The sequence below is a fragment of the Amphiura filiformis genome, chromosome 2 (genome assembly GCF_039555335.1).
Source record: "Amphiura filiformis chromosome 2, Afil_fr2py, whole genome shotgun sequence".
Lineage (NCBI taxonomy): Eukaryota > Metazoa > Echinodermata > Ophiuroidea > Amphilepidida > Amphiuridae > Amphiura > Amphiura filiformis.
Window position 1 is genome coordinate 1,646,892 of NC_092629.1, and position 21,461 is coordinate 1,668,352.

A 21,461-nucleotide genomic window follows, 5' to 3' on the forward strand; every position below is an offset into this window, starting at 1 on the left:
AGTTGATTAAGAGCATTGAATTATTGATTATGGACGTACATGTAAGGAATTTCGTTGGCTTGTGTTTGATTCCGTACTTCAAACTCTCCAGATTGTAATGAATTTGTGAAAATGTATGCAATTTTAAAAGTTGCAAATTCAATCAGATTACGCACGCATTAAATTGCCTAACCTAAATACTTAAGGCATGGAATATGGGCGAACTGGTATCAGGTATCTGGAGAGGGGAAGCAACGAGTTACCCAAAATTACCTTCGGCAGGTATTGACTGGGCCGCCGAGTGCGAATATATATTTATTTTGGAAGGTTTGTGTTTGTTTTAAATTTTGGGGCGTTTTTCCAAAATTTGATATTTTTGGTGATCTTTCAAAAAAGCGACATGCCAAAGACAATTCTTTGGTGATATATTATATTGCAGTTCTTTTCCACGTACCTACGTTACCATTCACTTTTGTGATTTACTAATTTTGAAATTAGCTTATCATGAAAGGAAGGCGAATATCTTTTCACGCTCCTTTAAAACAATTTACCTGCTCGTCGGCTTTTGCAGGCAACGGAATGCAAATTAGTTCACGATAGATGTCGAATTCCTCTATGTGGGTCACATGATGATAAAATTACTTTGAATACCTTGTAACAACATACAAATTTTCGTCTAGAAACAGGGTTTCAGATTAATTATGAAACAGCTGTAGACTTCGGCGCCGTATCAAATCTCATAAAAATGGCACGACTGGCGAGTATGCTTTTATGTCTCCCGCACGAAAGCTTGCGACTATATTTATACTATACTTTTTCGGAAACGTTGACCTTTGACCATTCTTTGTACAATTACCTTGATATGTACACTTATAATGACCTTGATATGTACACTTGATTGGGTACTGTTATCGAAATACACGCATATTATGCTCATAGCTTTTTAATGAACTATAAAACAGACAGTCCGACACATCTCGCCACAGAAAATATCGTCAAAAACGTATCCGAGTCAAGGAAGTTTACTTTTTTTTAGAATTAGATATGCGTGACGCGTCATGAAAAGGAGACACTTTTGGGCAGGTTGTCAATTTTGAGGTTTTTACATATCTTACATATAGATATATTTTGCTACACAACATCGTTTCCGTAATGAAATCGGACATTCCTAAGCAAAGATATTGAATTCGTAATTTATGGTACATTATAAAATTGGAAATTGAGATATTGGCAGTTAAAAATATTATTGACAATGTTGAGAGTAGGAAATACCTTAAAAAATGTCTCAAAAATTACTAGATGCCAGTTATATTCCAGTCCGAAACTATCAGACAATATTTTTAACATTAATAACATCACAAATTCGCAACAAACCCAAATTGTGAAAAAATCACCCCCGGGTAGATTTTTGGCTATTTCTCCATTTACGATTCTGCCCAAAAATGTCTCCTTTTGACATGACACGTCACATATTGTAATAATCCCAAGACCTTGCAGAGGTGGTTTTCGTTCTAATAATATATTCGTAAGGTGAACGTTTTGCCCAACATATTATGCAATTAAAAGATTGACATTTTGTGTTTAGTACTAGTAGGCATAACACGAGGTAAAGAAAAAATACCGTTGGGGCAATTCCGCCCAATATGTGAAGGGGCAAGTTCGCCCAGGTGGACTGATGAAGCGGATTTGCCCCATCGGCTTATTATGCAAAATATTGATAATAATACCTTTAAACAGGATAAAACTACATGCATTTTTTAGGTTAAGTGGTATCAGTATTACACATACCACAGTTTTTGCCCTAAAACCATAATTGCCGAAGTTGTAAATAAAGGTTTTGCTCATTTAGAACCCCTACGTTTTTTAGCTTACATTATACCCCTCCAATAAATTAAGTATACTCTTTGGAAGAGAGTGAGTGCCCAATATACCTTTTACTACACGTTTTCAATAAATGTATCATTGTTATGCAATATTATAACATTTTCTTTTTATCAGGGCGAACTTACCCCCACCATAGGGGCGGACGTGCCTCAGCACGGGCAAGTCCGCCCTCGCATCGTTATTTTCCCTTCTCCTGCCTTTACTGAAAGCTCAGTGTTCTTACAAAATGCAGTGGGTGACCGTCATGGGACCTCTTGCACGGTGGCGAAAGACCTCCACTGTACTTAACTACTCTCAATACTGACAAATTAGCTAAGGTATGGAGTGAATATTTACTAATTGCATGAATGCTATGCGCAAAGAGCAGGATTATGTTAGAAAACGGGTAGCACAGAAGATGCACAGGGCAATTTTTAGCGCTTCATTCCATTGTCCCCTTCTTTAGTCTTCCTGTCTTTTCCTTCCATCCTTTTCCGTTCCCTTTGCCTTCCCGATGTTTGCTTTAATATTTTTTGGGTGGGGTGGGGTGGGGGTGGCGACACTCTGTTGTTCCTCAGATAGGCCCCGCCCCAGGCTACGCCATTGCAACGACTGCGCACCACGGACATGTATATAGCACCATAAGTGGTACTGGTTTATTATAAAGGTATACGGTTAAAAATAAATTGCCGATGGCATTATTGGGACATTGTGATTAGTTTTTTTTTTCTTTTTCTCTTTTCAGTATGTAGCTGCTGATAGCAATTTTCGTGCAGGCCAACCTGATAATGGTGCCGGTGGTGATGAAGACTGTATGCACGTGTATGACAATGGAGAATGGAATGACGTACCATGTAGTACTACGCTTGGTTATATCTGCAAAATGAAAAGAAGTACATACTCGTTCACCTACTCTCCCACTTTAAAACATAGTATCTGCGAATGAATAGCAAAGCAGATACTGCCAGGCACACGGCACTATGTGCAAAATGCCAGGCGGTATAGGACGAATGACACGTGATGTACTTACAGTGAGGTTTTTTGTCGATTTATAACAGGGCGTAGCAGGGTGGACGAAATCCATGGGCCCCGCGGGTTCAGGGGCCCCGAACACTAAAGCAAAAATTAAATAAGGGCTGATAATGGAGATGATAAAAGCAGACCCGGATTTACCATTGGGCCAGATGGACCCGGGTCCAGGGCCCCTAAAATTTCGGGGCCCGAAAATTGTTCTATGCATCTTTCTTCTAAATTAAATAACAGCGTGTTTTTTGGCAAAAAATAGGGCAAAATTGTAAAATTTTCTGCGCTTCGCGTACATAGGTCATTCAAATAGCAAAATTCATATTGATATGGGGCTAAAGTCTGAAATTTAAGCAGATGTCCTAGTAACATCGGAACAAAATATGTTAGTCCTCCTCTATGGGACTTCACATTTTGGGATGGTGGTGGGATACTTTGTGGGATGGTGGTATGGTTCAGTCTTAAGATCCCATGTAATTTTGGTCGCAAAATATGCAAATTAGCTACCTTATTTGCATATTTTTTTATTTTTAAAAACGTTTTTATCTAGAATAGAAGGCTGATGCTGCGCCAAACACGTATGTAAGTGCAAAATTATTTAAGGATAAATGAACTATATACCACTAAATGTTCCTGTCAGTGCTGCTGAGTGCAAAACTTCTCATGCAATTCCATCTTTAACATTACATTCAAATAATAATTACATTGTAAATTGAACTGACACCAATTTTTTCAGGAATATCTTGTTTAGATAAAAACAAATGTGGTTATGGCATTAGTCCGACGTTGTTCAATATTTTGGGACGTCGAAATATCAAGTCTGATAAGACACACTTAAAATTCAGAGTTTTGGTGTGTACACTACTACCCTTTTTAATTCATGTTTTCTTTATTAAAAACCTAGAAAGGTAAAATCTTAACTGCAATCCAAATATTTTTGGCACATTTTCGTTGTTCATTTTCGCGAAATAAAAAAGTAAAACATTGGAAACACGTAACGCGGAAGTGCTTAATAACATGGCGACATTTGGCAAACTATCGTTGTCCATTGACGGCGAACTCGGTGTACCATAGAAAATCATCCGAACGTCGTGAAAATATAATCAATCATGACATATTAATTTAGACAACTTATGGAATCGATGCATATAAAAAAAACCAGTTGAGTAGATGTCGTTGTTAGTAAGCTCAAGTTATTGAGCTTTTCTTCTCAGGTCTTATTGCCGACCAAAAGTTCGTGGGAAACCCCTGCTTTTCTCATTATTATGTTCTCAGAATCTTCCTTCCTATACATTGTACAGAGTTGAAGAGTCCAATAAAATCAACACAATCGACTCAAAACTTGGACTGTGTTGGATAGGCTCACTTTTCCCCAAAAAAAAAAATTTTCTACAATTTTTGGACCAAAACTCATTTTTGACTTGCTCATTTTTGACCCAAATCACATTTTGACTAAAAATCACATTTTTGATAAAAAATCACATTTTTGATAAATCACAATTTTGACCGAAAAATTACATAGTTATTGACTAAAAGTCAAGTTTTTGACCAAGAAAAGATTCTGAAAACATAATATTGAATAAAATTATAAAATGATAAAATTGGATGGTTTTTTTTCCACCCAATAGAAAATTATTGGTCTCGCTATGAGTTTTAAAAATATTGGACTCGACTTCGTCTCGTCCAATATTTTAAAACTCATAGCTCGACCAATAAATTTGTGTATTGGGTTCAAACCATCCAATTTTATATCAATACATCGTTGCTGTACCATCGTACGGATTGACTGAGGCTGACTGAGTTTTTATTTCACTTAATTGCCATTAGTTAATAAATAATATGATATTTAATTCGACTTTATAAACTAAATTCCACTTGCCCAATTGTTTAAAATTACCTATCATAAGAGCATGGTTTGTGATTCAACTCAATTCAGTCACTTTTCGAACACAGAGAAACGAAAGTGGCCCAAGCTGCTCTGGATTAGGAGCCACCTTACAGGTCGTTCCATCAAAGTTGTCGTATCTACTCAGTCATCAAGTACTTCCTCCATCAATGCCTCAGTTCCACAGGGGTCAATTTTGTGCCACTATAATTATTCTCTGTCTCCAGAACAGAACAGAAGCTGTCTGATGAGTGTGAAAACCAACGCTCTCACTACGCCACCTTGTTTTGTGAGATCACATCTAGAGACAAACCTGAAGCTGTTACTGCTGGCCTGAACAGAGACCTGCAGAATATGAGTATCTGGGCAGACAGATGAAAGGTGACCTTCGAGCCATCGAAATGGAAAAAGGCAGTGACAATATTAAGAAAGAGGAATCCAACTTAGCCAGATCTTCTGTTTGGTACCAAACAAAGCACATTTCTAACGTCTCTTCAAGAACAGGATAGAAGATGGGCGCTCTGAGGAGAGTTGCAAATAAACGTGATGTCAGAGGCAGGGCAACTATTTACAAGGCCCAAGTTCGCAGCGTGATGGAATACGCCTCCATGTATTGGATGAGTGCCAGCGCCACCACTCTAAGATTACTAGACTATATCCAGAAGAAAGTCGTTCGAATCATAGTCGTGAGCAAAGAGGAAGCAAGTACAGAGCAACAACAGTCCTCTACAAATTGCACACCAGCTTTTGTCCACCAGACCTGAAGGCACTGCTACCAAGGCCATTTGTAGTCAAAAGAGCAACCCGCTCCAGCGTGTTCATGCCTTACCATGTTCTCACGTCACAGTACCAGTTTCAAGAACTGACAGGACCTTCATCCACACCGCAGTTCACATTTGGAACAGCCTATCTGATGGAGTGGTCGGAGACAGAGGAGGCTTAAAGACATTCCTACAATGCACTATGATTAGGAAATTTGATCAATATAACCTAATTTAAGGGCAAAGTCCCCATTGCCACACACACAAACTGGTGATTTTAAAACTGCAGCCAAAGAGCTAATAGTTGAGACTTAAGCCTGATACTTGATTTTCTTACAGGAAACATTCATATTGTCCCACTGTATTAATTTTATTCATACGTCTCGATGTTTTGAATGTTAAATAATAGGATGAAAACACCAGATATTTGCACACAATCTCAATGCAAGGTATGATCAACTGCACCACAAGGTCAGACATACAAGGTCAGAAACCCTGTTGGGTTGTGGGAATGTCTTTAAGAGTAGTATTGCGTACCAATCAAAGAAAATCAAAAATAGTTGGCAGACTTCAAAAAATGGAATTTCTTCTTACTTTATATCAGGATGCAACTTTGGTCAAAGTCTACAAAAATCAAAATTATTTCATCACTGCACCTTCGTTACCATAGCAACGGCCAAAACATCAAAATGACCGGTTTTAGACTATTTCGGCACTTTTACAAGGCTAAAAAAATAACAAGTTTCAGGATTCACCATATAAAGGAAAAATAGAAGTAAACCTTGAGAGTTCCACGACATAATTGGCAACATCTAAGCTTTCTAAAAATACAGTTGTTTTAACAAACAGTCTGTCCTACTTGGGATATTCCATTGTTTCAAATAGGGGTGTTTTTCGTATTTTTTGACTTTCTGAAATATAGCAATATTCAATGAACTGTAACCCCCAAAGTGGTGCTTTTTATATGTTATATTTATCAGTGTGGCTGGACTAGATAGTACTGTACCCAAATAAATAAAAAAAAAGTTCTGGTAATTTTAATATAGACAAACAGTGTTGCCATAAAGATAGGTATTTTTCCATAAAATAAGAGTTAGACCAGGTTAAAAATGTTACCACACATGAAAGGAAACATTCTCACATAGTTTTTCTAGACCATTTTTCATGAGCAACAAGAATTTATGAGGTAAAAATAAAACCATGTATCCTGAGAACTCCCTGTGAGGGCGCTTTATTCAAAATGGCTGCCAAAATCCAATGAAAAGCTACTATACGTTTAAAAAGGTCGCATAAAAGATAAAAGTGACTAGATTTCGGATTTGTATTGATGAAAGTAATGTATAACTATGCCAAGGTATTAATAGAATGGTACCAACAGGTCACAGTTGGGAACGCTTTTCAAAATGGCCGCCAAAATCCAATGAAAAGCATATATATGGTTAAAATAGTCACTTATGAGGTATGATTGCAGTGGCGTAACGTCATAGGGGCACGGGGTTACATGGCCCCAATCGATCTGAATTTTAAGAATCCCAAAAACGGACTGCCACCCATATTGGTTGGTGCCTCCCATATGATAACTGGTGCTACGCCACTGTATATGCTTGACCAGATTTTGGTTAAGCATTGATAGCAGTAATGTAAATATACGTCAAGATATTAATAGGAAGGTGCCAGGAGGTCACAGCTGAGGCACTTTTCAAAATGTCGGACCAACATAGTACACCGTTAAACTTAAAATAGTTACTTAAAAAGAGGTATAATTGACCAGATCTTGAATTAATATTGATCCCAGTACAGTAAAATTAAGTCAATGTAATAATAGGAAGATACCGGGGGTCACAGTTGAGGTTGCCTTTCAAAATGGCCACCAAAAAGAGCTGCATGATATCAGCCACAAAGCCACAGATAAAAGTGTTAAGAAAGAAAGTTGTCTTTGATAAGAGAATGTAATAGTTGTCTTTGATGAATCATTCAATAGTTGTCTTTGATCATTGTCACCTCTAAGCAAGTGTTTCAGAGTGCTATATAGCGAGCTACAAAGTGCTATATAGCGAGTCAAGATAGCTAATATGATTACCAAATCTCCAAAATGACCACCAGAGAATTGTCCCTATGTATTGACTATTGACAAAGGGCAGGATATTTACTTCATACTCTTCTTGGTTTCACTGAATTCTTTTATTGTGTGTTTATCTTCGAGATCACTCACATCGATATCACTACATTAAGAAAATTATTCTTCATTATCTAGCCTATCTGAAATCAAAGCGGCATATAGGTCATATATATCTTCTTTTGTGAAAACGTTGCATTCTCTGAAAAGAAGATAGCTGCACTTTGAGTCTGCTAAAACCTTTTCCTTCTTTGACACCAATAGACTGCTTTGTTCTCGATGTTGGTAAAGAAACTGTTGAAATCACAAGACAACTGTGATTACCTGCATGGCGATAACTTTGGATGTCATTATTGTCATACCTCTTGTTTGTCTCTCAACATACTTGATGCTTTATGTCAAGGAAAAATGCAACAATGATCAATTGTCTTGCATATAGGCCTACTGGCAAAAGCGAAATCCTCATACATGACTGGTAGGTGTAAATGTCCTGACTAAAGTCATCGGGTCAACGGCACATGCAATGCCAGTTGCCTCTGCTGTAACTTCAAGAAGCAAAGTTAAAAAGTGACACACTGGCCTATTCAAAACAACACGGACTAGACATCTGGTTTGAGAGTGGTAAATGGCTAATTTGTGTGTGCCTTTGATTTAAAAGAAAAGGAACAAAAGAAAACTGAAACAAAAGAGCTGACAAAAATACAAGTTATGAAAAGTACAGAGAAGTAAAAACTGAAATAAATATTGCTTTAAAATAAAGCTTCATCGAAGAAACTGTGTAGTCTCTTTGTTGCGCTTGGTGGAATCTTTTTGCACATCGTATAGGCAAATTAATTTGTCACTTTTAAAACTGGACCTTCGTCTATTCAATTGCTTGTAATTTTTCTTCTTGAGGTCACATTGGATTCAATGTGGTGTCATAATGTGCAGGATTAGATAGTGCATCTATTACAAAACCAATTTCCCCCAATATGGTTAAGTTTTGAAATAATTGTGCTTATTTTTCCAAGTGTAACTTGGATCGGGGGGGTTCTCTCAACTTTAGAAGTGACGGGTATGTGCCTACCGGTGTCGCGAAGTAGGGGCCTATCGGTAACAAAGCGTTATTTTAAAAAAGGGGTCATTGGGTACAAACAAAATAAAAAAGGGGGTCATTGGGTATAATATTTTGAAAAAGGGGTCATTGAGTATAAGATTTTAAAAATGGGTCATCGGGTAGAAATTTTGAAAAAATGGAGCAAAATTTGAAAGTTTTGACATTATTTTGTTGCATTTTGATGACGTTCTTCTAGAAAAAGGGGGGCATTGGGTAGCCGCAACCAAAAAGGGGGGTCATCGGGTATGACTTTTAAAAAAAGGGGAGTCATCGGGTATGACTTTTAAAAAAAGGGGGTCATCGGGTATTAGTCGACTTAAAAGAGGGTTGACAGGCACATACCGTCGCTTCCAAAGTTGAGTGGCCCCTGGGGTAAGGATACTTTCTTAGTGCAGTATATTTAGTTAATATGTTGCCCTTTGTGAACATAAATTATTCCTGTGGACATTTTAGTGGTCATCTTGACTTGGTGACTCGTTCTTAGAGGTGACAATGATTAGACTACGATTACATCAAAGACAACTATTTCAATGTTTCAAATATTTTTTTCAATAACATTATCTGAGGCTTTGTGGCTGATTATACTGTACTTTGATAAATATTAATCCAAATTCAGTTCAATTATGCCTCTTAAGTGACGGTGTACCATATATATAAGCTTTTCATTGGATTTGGCAGCCATTTTGAATGCGTCCTCAACTGTGACCTCCTGGTAGCTACCTATTGAAATCTTAATTTAGCGTTACATTACTGTCATCAATACTTAAACCAAAATCTGGTCAATTATACCTCATAATTGACTATGGTAACTGTATAATGCTTTTCTTTGAATTTTGGTGGCCATTTTGAAAAGCGTCCCCAACTGTGACCTCCTGGTACCTTCTTATTAATATACCGACTTATTTATACATTACTTTCATAAATACAAATCCATAATCTAACAAATTCTATCTTTTATCCGCCTATTTTAAGAGCATAATTGCTTTTCATTGGATTTTGGCAGCCATTTTGAAAAAAAAGCGCCCTCACAGGAAAGTTTTCAGGATACAGGATTTTTACCTTATACATTCTTGTTCCTCAGTTTCTCCTTTCATGTGTGGGACCTAGCTCATTTTAACCTGGTCTATTTGGCCGTTTTTCAGCATAGCTGTATGATAGGAAATAACAAGATGAGCAACAGCTTCACTGAGAGACGTTTTTTCTGGCAACACTGTCATTAAAATATTATCAAATCGTGTCTCACTTTACGGTGTATTGATGCCAATTTCTTTTGGTACATTATCAACTCTAATCAGGATTTTCAGTGAAAGTAAATGCTCAAAATCCATATTTTTCCACACTACCTTATAATGTCAACAATCCTAAAAAGTTCAAGGTTTCTGGCAACACTGCTCTCCAGTAAAACAATTACCAGAACTTTTTTTCTATAGATAGGTAGACCAATACCTTATCTACCTACCCTGCAAAAAATAATTTAAAAAAAGCACCACTTTGGAGGTTACGTCATTTTTTAAAAGATCATTTTTTCATAATTAAATTAATGAAAAACACCCTATTTTACAAAATGGTATCTACCATATTGAAATAATTAATTGTTTTGTTTACTTCATTTTTGGAAAGGACAAGGATGGATACTTCATTGTATGGGAGAAGATTATTTTAATTCACGTTCTTCATACAGAAATATGACCTAATATTTAAGCATTTTTCCAGTTGTGAAAAGGGTAAAAGTAGTGAAAATTGGGTCAATTCATATTTTGGCCGTTACCATGGTAACCATAGATGAAGAGGTAAAATGTTAACCAAATTTATACATGTTGACTCAATGTCTAACCATGTGCAATGTATAAAGAAAATCGATTTTTTGAAGTCTGCCACCACATCTTTGATTTTTATACACAAGGTCTCTTAAACATCGTCTGGGTCGGAGACATATCTGAAAAAGCCGCATTATCCTTCAAGAGCAGGCCCCGGTGCTCAATCTCGCCGATTAATTTGTCGGCGTGCCCGGAACCCAAGCCGCAGACCCACGCCGATGCAATTATGCTGACAAATATGTTGCGATATGCACTAACAAAATGTATGTCTGTCCGATAAAAGGCCATGTTCAGTCACCCGTTCTTCAGCTTCATCGAACCAACTCATGTATATCTCGCAACCGGCTTATAACACTTGGCAACAATACCCTAACAAATCAAAGTCCTTGAGTGCATTGATGAATGACGGATTATATCGACTGATCCACACATTACTTACGGTGATTAAACTCAAGCGAGTACTACAATAAACATTAAAGGGGGTCTCCGGCAATCATAACATTGTACCTTATATGTTAGAAAAATAATTATCAAGCACGAATCATGTGGTTTTATTTAAAATAAACTCATATTGACCATAAAAACTAATAAAAACAGTCGGCTCTCAACACGCGATATTCAAAATTCCCGCACTGAAATAGTTTAAGTGCAATGACGTTATTGTTTGTGCTCAATTGTCGTCAGCCTTCATTGTATTATTGGGACGTCATTGCACTCGACCATTTCGGTACCCGGGAATTTTGAATATCGCGTGTTGAGAGTCGGATGTTTTTATTCGTTTTTATGGTCACTATGAGTTTGTTTGAATTAAAACTATGTGATTCGTGCTTGATAATTATTTTTCTTTCATATAAGGCATATTGTTGTGATTACCGGAGACTTCCTTTAATATAAAGGTTTCTTGTAATGAATAACAAACCGCAGAGCAAGAAGAAATAATAAATTCCTGATTTTTCTTTCTTACTAACCAGCTCATTTTCGGATCGAGTCTGCCCAGTATATTGGAAAGGAAGGATCTATGTTATCAATCACAGTTCACCGTGATGGCCTCATCGCCAACAATGATGAAATAAGTAAGATAATAACTTTCTTATCGTGACTTCTGTAAATAGTAAGATGTCTTTATAGAGTAGCACCTTATTATAGACTGACCCCCTCAGTCGGGTTGACAACTGAAAAACTTCCGGGCAATGCACCGTAATATCTATCGCCCTCAGCTGAAAACCAAGAACGTGCACAACATTCACCTTAAGAAACACTCAACTTTTCTTCACAGAAGTTACTCAGATTTTATCGACAGCTATATATATGATGATTGAAATCAGCCATTGCCTGATCTCTCTGACTAAGAAAAACAATTGGTCGACCGTCATTATTTTTGACCACTTAACATCGAAGTCACTGATATCTATAACTCACTTTACTTTCTATGCAAATATGGGCCTACATGTTTTGTGACAGAAAACAGATAGAAAAGGTTACTTAAAATCATTAAAAAGTACTTGGTCTAACATATATGTGGCAGAGTTGTACTGAATTAGGACCAATCCCAAATAAACCAGCTTTAAAGGTACTGTCAAATATGTGGTATATATTAAGTGTTGAATATTGTTTGTTGAAGTGTTGACCAAATAAGGCAGTTGTAAGCTGTTGTTTGGACAACAAATGCCTTGTTGGTTACTATTCCCGTTCTTGGAATGGAGTTTCAAGATTTAAAAAAGCCATATTTAGAGTAAATATGAATATATTTAATAAATATTGCGTTTTAAAAATGGGCTCAAAACAGAGTTTTGTGTAACTGTCTCTATATGGTATTTTTCAAGCCAAATTCGTATTTATATTTAGCTTCCAGGACTCAGTTTCTTCCAAAATATGTATGCTCTTGTATGTCCTGCATATATTAAAGCTTTGTAGTTATAGTCAGGCGGGTAGCCATCCCATCACAAACACCACCCACAACCCTGACAACGCGCTTGGTAATGCCACTTTCAATTAATGCATTTATTTCTAAGATTTGACAGTTTCCTTAAAAGTAAATCTATGGTGACGCTCTTTTGTGTAATTAGTGACGTGTCATGTCAAAAGCAGACACTTTTGGGCAGGTGATCAATGTTGAGGTTTATACATACCTTGATATTTTGCTCCACAATGCCGTTTTTCCCAATGTAATCAGACATTCCTAAGCGAAGATATTGAGTTCGTAAGTTATGGTATTATGAAATTGGAAATAGAGATATCGGCCTTTAAAAATATTATTGACAATGTTGAGAGTAGGCATTACCTTGAAAAATATCTCAAAAATACAAGATGCCAGTTATAATTATTTGGGTCTAAAACTATCAGGTAATATTTTTAACATTAATAACATCATAAATTCGCAACAAACCCAAATTGTGAAAATATCACCTACGTTTCTCCATTTAAGATCCTGCCCAAAAGTGTCTGCTTTTGACATGACACGTCACATATTTGTGATGCAGCCCAATTGTCGGCATTGTGCCGTATCGGCAACAATGTTTATGCAGTGCAGCACCGTTTACTTGCCATCATTTTAATATGTTCTGCACACGTACAATGTCCATATTTTGCGAAACATGCTCTCTCTTGCTGCTTTCTCGCTGCTTTCTCTAAACATTTATCTCCTTGCGCTGCTTTGTCCAAAAATAGTGTTTCTTTCACCAATCACTCTTTCTCCCGGGAATAGGCTTTTTCTGCATTGCTCCACTGTATTTGACAGATGTGTTGTTTTAAGAAACCCAGACTCCAGCAATTCGACAGAAAAACCGTTTAATCCTTTGCTAAGGAGGATCACTTTCATGTACTCATAAATATCCTTCGTTGCTGTATTAAAAATAGCACATTATTGCTAAACTAGTAAAAATGTACTACTTTTTTTGAAGCACGAAGACCAACACATTCATGTAGAGTTTACAATCTCTCATGACATTCTGTAAAGCCCAAACTGCAGCTCTCACATTTTATACATATATATACAAACACCCATCATCTATTAAAAAAACATTCTGTTTTATTTCACCACTTCGTGTGGGTGATTCCCAAGTCTTATCAATTTCATAATCCGGGGGATTTTCCCAAGATTATTAATGAAGAGAATCTTCTAGAAATAAAGAGGGGTTTCCCCTAAAACAATCTTTATTAAGATATGATTCATTTTCTTTTGCTCACTTGATAAATGAAATGAAATTTCCCTAAAACATGCCATAACACACAAACTCTTGCATGATTACTTCTATAAAGGTGTTTCCTCTTGTCTCATATTTCTCATTAGTAAAAATTTAATAATTTACTAATTACTCAGGGCACGTCATAGTATCTCCCTGAGTGTCATTATTATTATTATTATTATTATTATTATTATTATTATTATTATTATTATTATTATTATTATTATTATTATTATTATTATTTATTATTATTATTATTATTATTATTATTATTATTATTATTATTATTATTATTATTATTATTATTATTATTATTATTATTATTATAATTTACATTATTTCTTAAGCTTTGACTGCAGATGTACCCACCACCGATACTGCTACTTACGGTACCGATTATTCATCCGACACCGGAGCTACCGAAACCTTAACTTTCAACCCTGGGGATGAAACAGTCACCGTCGATTACACACTTACCGCAGATGATGATTTAGACGACTTGATGTTTTTCACTCTTACTCTTGCCTTGTCCGGTGCCACGATGACAGGTAGTACAGCTGGCGTGTATGCTTCCCTTGGGTCACCATCGGTTACTCAGGTGTTTATTCACGACTGCTCATGTAAGTTTAGGTCTTACTTTTAGGTTAAAGGTAGGTGGTCCGATTGTAACACATGATGTTTTATATGAATATTTAGGCACATCAGCCAAACATTTTTGTTCCAAGTTTTCATGCAGCAGTGTATTGGATATAGAAATATAAGCTCTTCATATATCTACGTACAAATAGAGGTCGTCAGTCTTTCGCCATCTTGTGCCCAGACAAACAAGAACCTAGACAACCTACTTTGCTTCGCGTAGTGAAGTCAACAATGCAGAGTGTCGACGCCCTATACGATAAATATAAAGTTAATACTCCGTTGGTGAGCGACGGGCGAGTGGTATTTCACCGAACGCAAGAAAAGGAGTTCTATTTGATTGGCTAGCAATCGATCGCTTAGGTCGCCCAGTAGTCAACTACAAACTCAAAATGGAGCAATGTATACAATTCGATTGAAATTGATATTCTATTATTGACGTAGATAAAGAGCGTGATAGTGTGTCAATAATGTACATGTGTATTGCACCTGGATTTTAAATACATTCCTTTTATAATAATTTTCTCAAAGAGTTGAATATAATCACAATTTTTATTGTGGATTTCAATTTTTTTACTTCAAAATTGCAGTTAAACAATATCCTCATTAATTAGTGTATTTAATTTCCAGTTAGTGTATTTAAAATAAAACCTGTGGTTTACCTGACAACAAATAAAATTGTCTTGCAATAGAAATATCATATGGGATACTGATATGGTAGGCCGCAACCGCCACAACGTGGAGCTGCTACACGTAGCTGACTTTTTGCTCCGTGGAGCCAAATTGACCAATCATGTTAAAGTTTTTCATTACTCAGAGGTAAAACTGACCAATCAAGTACGACTTATTCATTACGTGAAGCGAATTAATGCATTAAGAATTTGCCAGAGGAGCTTCACGTAGTTGCAAGATATCCTCGGGCACGAAAGTTATGATTCAAAAAGTAGTTTATGAAAAGTACGAACCGACTTATTAAGATGGACATGCACTCATAAGAAACTCATACAGTATTGTACATAACTATATAGCTAGGCAGAGTGGTGGTAAACCATGCACACAATTCTGCGATCTGCAGTGTATCGCCGGGAGCTAATTTGTACAACTTCCGCGGCGTGGCATGCGGAATTCGACCTTCAGCAAACCAGTTCGGATTTACTTTATATACTAGTAGTAGGCCATACATACTGTAGTTACTGTCCGTTTTCCTATACACAATACTCAGTGCGCTCACCATTGACGCTTGACCTCTACAAATAGTGTATGTAAGAAGTATAGGCCATTGCCTAGTTGACGTCACTGTGTAACACATAACAGGCCAATATTTAAAATATTCTTTGAAATTCTAGAAAATATAGTTTTGTAACATGTCCTAAATTTTTAGCTAATTTAGGTGTTTGGAAACATTGGTACTTTTGTGTTTTAGGAATGATATGTAAACGACAGATAACAGCAAAAAATATGAAGAAATTATTTCTAAGCTGTGTTAAGTCAGGCAAACCATTATGCTTCTCATTTTCAAGAACGCTGGTTAACAATAAGCAGACTATTGTCTCGTTTCGTAAACAAAAGCTCACACAGTATTGTTACCTTATGTTCGCTTTATAATCGTTCACCCAACTGAAACTATAATACCAGCTCATTGCACAGGTTAAACAGACACAAGTGCAGTGTGTATTTAACCAGAGATCTGATGTAACATAGTTCAGCTGTTTTCATTGAGTGTTATCTTGGTTTAATAGCTTTTATTGGGGTTTAAGTCGTTCAAAGGTCGTGGTGAACTCTACTGTAGGCATGACTACATCATGTTTATTTTAAGGTCAACAACATTCAACAATATGATCACCGTGATAGTATGACAGTATCAGTACCGTGGGTGTCAGTGATCCTGGCCTGACACAGTAGACAAACAAACAAACACGCCACACACATGACACATGCATGCAAGGTAACATTGACTATACACTAAACAAACAATGGTATTGATCCTGTACAACTGGTCGTGGTTTATTTACATTCGATTCATTTAAAATCCCCACAGTAAACATTAATTTTGGCAAGAGTTTTCTCTCTCTGGAACGAGGATGCATCCACTGGCACCGCGTAATGAAAATATCTAACATGATTGGTCAATTTAGCTCCGCGAAGCGAAAAGTAAACAACGCGTAGCAGCTCCACGTTGTGGCGGTTACGGCCAGCCATATACTGATCATGCGAAAATCGTTAAAACATAGAATAGAAACAGTGTGGCAGCCTCTCAAAATCTCAAATTGTATGCTTAGCCTGAGTCGCTCGGCCTATCTCGAACAAAATCACCATGCCTAGCTGTTGAAAAACGTGAGGATTCATCGTACTATCACGGCAATTTTTGACACGAAGATATAGGGACGATGACGGTGTGCACTGCATAGCAACAATTTTGACAAGGACGCAACCCAGACGCAAATAAGCAGACGTATTCGCGGGCGATAACGGCAGAGTAACCACGCAAACGAGCGCGTCAGAATGTACGCGATATTTCTCCGCGCCTAGTAACCTCGTCAATCCGTCTATATCACCTTGGATACGGGGCTTCACCTCCCGCTGTTGTAAGGGATGGGCAGTCTAGGTCTAGGTAGTATGTCTATGATCTTGTGGGTACAAATGATACGCGTATTCATGCGTCGAACACTAGGCGTAGGGCGCAGCTTGCCACGCAACCGTTACCACGCATCGACACAGTAATTTTGCTGTTCACGCATGGAGATCGAACGACCATCGCAGCATGTATCCACAAGATGGCGGCATATGACATCACGCTGACGGCCTCTATTGTTTTTAGCAACACACCCCGAGGAAGGGGTGTTGAAATTTGATTTGGTGCCTTATAATAATTACACATGTTCAATGCAATTGGGTGCCTGTTTTGACAGGCATTATCGTTATAGTCTTTGTATATTTAAATAATGGGATTTAATGAGCATTCCCACTCTACCATATCAAATGTTACATTTTGAAACCCTTTACGGTGATGAAGATATTATAACAATGTTGTTATATCGTTACATATGCTAACAATATATCTTTATAAGTAAATGTGGTGAAAAATGAAAGACAGATAACTTACATTAACAAAATGGTGGTATTTATTAGTCAGCGGAACCAAAATCACTTTGTCCACGCTTAATACTATTATTACTAATGATTAACAACATCCATCAAGCGCCAAATACAAAGATTTCTAAGCGCTAACTACAACTTACACTACAACGTAAACTACTACAAAATGACATGAACATGATAAGCAATAAATACAGAGTCAATTAATTGAACAAGAAAGTTTTGAGCTTGGTTTTGAATTTATCAATGGATACAGCAGAACGGATGGTGAAAGGGATATCGCCATTGTAAGATGTTTTGACAAGCGGTGCGGGTTTTAAAGCGAGCTGGTGAGCGGACCGGAGAGAGCTGTTAGTGGATAATGATAAGAGGTTGCAGATGTAGTTGAGTGTTTCTATTACCATCGGTCCTGCGTTAGGCACACATATAGTTGGTAGACACCATCATTCAAATGGTTTACATGCATGAATGAATTACAATCCAAGATTGTTATCCTCACTATTCATGAGAGTTACAATAATGTACACCAACTTCACTTCCGTCATTGACAAAGAATTATGACATTATAGGTATCATAATTTATTTTTGAATATTTTTTTATCAAATACTCTTAAAACATGTTCTTCATAAATATGCAACAACAATTTGAAACGTCATTAGTGGTATGTTAATCAAATTGTTACGTCTGTACATGACTCTGGAGTTAGCAGGTGTTCGACCAGTTCTATGACGTCAGCTGCGCAATTTACATCTATACATACATAGTTACTTCTTCTGTAGATTTGTGGTAGGTTTTGGCGAGATTCTCATATTTTGGAAACGAAATTGAAACTCAACCAGTACTTGGAAAAAGCTCCACGTTTGGAATATATACGTTTACATCCTGTCTACAAATATACGTAGTCATAAAATGAAAATAATTCAAATAAAAAAAATCACCAAATCTCTCGCCATTTTTGTTAATGTGGTTTTTTTTTCACCACATAATCTGAGGACGATTTATAGATTTCGAATATTTAAATTATGTAACAATATCGGGAACAGCGGCAGTGAATTCCGATAGATTGACCTTACAAATTGGGTAAAGTTCTTTTTGGACCACCCTGTATTGCAACTTACATGTTGCAGTTGCATGTGGTACATTCGGATATCACTATGAGTCTGTATGGTCAACAAGACGACAACGCATAGTCCCGTCCTAGTGGCTGCTGCTGGCAATAACATTTGTATTAAAGCATTTAATACAGCGTATTAACTGATTTCTGTCAGTTAAACCTTAAATAATCTGATCAAATATTATCGATATATTGCAGTCATGTTTTGGATAGATCCTGTTTACATTGGCGACGAGTGTGACACTATGGTGGAAGTAGTCGTTCACAGATGCGGCTATTTAGGAAATACTGATGATAAAGTTGGTAAGCTGTAAAAATATTATACATGGTATATAAGTTTTGAAAATGTTTGTGCAATAATATTTTGATGAACTGCAAATCCATTTTAATGAATCTAAGACGTATGGTAAATTTTGTTTTTAATTTGAAAAAATAAATAAAGTTACAATGTTAAGTTGTAAAATATTCTACTGTTGACTTATTCAAATATTTATTCATACATCAAAAACTTAGGACGTTCTCTAAAGTTGTATGCAAAATTAAGATAAAATTATATAACCAAAACGTATAATTAATATTGGCATTTCAGAAAAATCGTATTTTTAATATTAATACTATTTTTTTTTGGGGTCAACGTTTTTGATATTTTTCTCCCAAATTGAGCATTTTTAATTTCATCTGACGTCACCACTGGATTCGTAAGGTAATTCTCATTCGCAATATGTATACTTTTATACACTTTAGGTCAACAATTTAGAAGTTAAAAGGCTAAAATGTTTTCCATAACTTCATGGTTCAGACCAACCTGAATCATCGAAAATATCACAAATATTAACAAACTCACACACATTTGAACAATAGGATTCAAACTACCATTTTAAACATTTAACAAAACTACGCCAAGCAATAACAAGTTCTAGGTTGAACGCCTATATTTGAGATTGGTATTTAACATAAATTCCATAAATTAAAATAAACTTCCATAAATTATGCAGTTTTATTTGCACACAATTACAACTATGCTTTTGTATATAAATAAGAACGACTTCCTGCAACTGGATTTTCTTTCTTTTGCTGCTGCTATGACGTGTTCGTTTTACTTTGAATTGAGTTTGATTTCACATAATATCATCCGTATGACCAAAGTTACAATGGGATACAACATGTTAAACCTAAGCCTACTGTCGATCCATTCAAATATTCAATCATAATTCAGGACATTCTTGAAAGTTATATGCAATTAAAGGTACAATTCATATATACAAAAAAATCAATTAGAGAAATCTTAATTTTAATATAAATTCGCAATATAATTAGTGATAATTTTACCTCTTTTATCATCGAGTTCAGTATCGTTTGAAACAGGTGTTTAGACAATACATTGCAACAATGTATCAATAGTAATAACACCCCGTATTGACAACAGTCATTTTATAGTTGACCATTATAATCATAAAATAAGTCGTTATGAATTCGGCAGAGTGACGAATCGAGCATATTAGGCAAATTGAGTTTTTGTATGCTTGTGATTATGTTTCAGGCGATCTTTCATTTCCATCAAAAATTAATGATAAATCTTACTTCCCGACGTAGATATTGAAATTGTGATTTGGACGATTCGCGCCTAAGTGCGATTAATGAATTTGACCAAAAGACAAATCGTATACTTAGCTGTACAAATCAGGTTGATAAATTGTATAGTATAGCTAGTAAAACTCCGAATTTTCTATATTACATGTCATTTACTGTTATTTTTGATACCAATGGGCAGCTATAGGTATCTTCTATCCAGTGATGCCAAAATAAGTACAAACATTCCCCACACAGAAAATTATAGGCCAATATTGTTATCACTACTCTAAAATCCTTAATTTCAACAGGAGTTTTTACTAAATACTACGGGGATGACTAATTATAACTTATAATACCAAGTTTAGAATCTATAGCCTTAGGACAACCAGCAATTTTTACATAAAATACCCAAATCAAGGATGAGTGCTATAGTTTACACGTAGTTGAATGCGGATTCGTCCTGTATGTAACTCTTTGCGCAGGGATTGACACTTTTTGGATTTAGCATAAAGCCGCATAGCTGTAAATATCTGTTTTGAGGGATATATCGATTGTTTCAGAACATGCATGTATTGCAAATAATTAGTGCACATTCACTTCTATAATAAACATTTCAAATGAGTGCTCACGAATGTTCTCATATTTAAGCAGGGCCGATGGAATGGTACCAATATTTTCAAACGCCGTTTACTCAGCACAGCGATTTTGCGGGTTCGTCACTCTGCCGTATTCATAACGAAGTACAACTTCAACTTCTGCAACTGCATTCACTTCTACTGGAACTATAATATGCGCGTTTTACTTTGAATTTAAATTTTATACAGAAATATATACGTCCACGACAGGCGTGACTGCTACCGCCGCCGATTTCACCGAAATTACTATGGCTGCAGCAACAGACCCAGTTGATACGGAGGTCTCTTTTGCAAAAGGTGATTGTGCAGTTGCTCATCAACTCTCCCTAACACCTGATGACGTGGTTGAAGGAATGGAATATTTCGAGGTTGTTATAGATAGAGTTACTGGAACTAATGCGGCTAAAGGCACCGTCCATACTGTCTTAGATACAGCAAAAGTGTTTATCCTGGATCATTCGAGTAAGTAGAGAAACGTTATAAGCTATTTTGATAATTCAGAACAGAGCTTAACGTGGCATATATTAACACAATATTATACATTGACAGAATATCAAGTTCCCTGTCAATGTATAATACTCTGTTCTGAATCGCCGATATAGCTTGTCTTTAACGACCCGTCTTTTCTTGACCTTCCTTCTGTAAATGTGTAGTTTTGTGATAATATTAGCGATAATAAGGT

The 21,461-nt window shown here is 36.3% G+C and overlaps 1 protein-coding gene across 1 annotated transcript in view; it reads left to right on the forward strand.

Annotated features, from left to right (window-relative positions):
* LOC140172307 (uncharacterized) overlaps positions 1-21,461 on the forward strand; it is a 73,847-nt gene that overhangs the window by 51,402 nt on the left and 984 nt on the right. Inside the window, exons 4-8 of the mRNA XM_072195546.1 lie at positions 2,588-2,735; positions 11,512-11,613; positions 14,073-14,345; positions 18,771-18,875; positions 20,969-21,241. Of these exons, the coding sequence (XP_072051647.1) occupies positions 2,588-2,735; positions 11,512-11,613; positions 14,073-14,345; positions 18,771-18,875; positions 20,969-21,241 (901 nt within the window). The remainder of the gene's footprint in view (positions 1-2,587; positions 2,736-11,511; positions 11,614-14,072; positions 14,346-18,770; positions 18,876-20,968; positions 21,242-21,461) is intronic.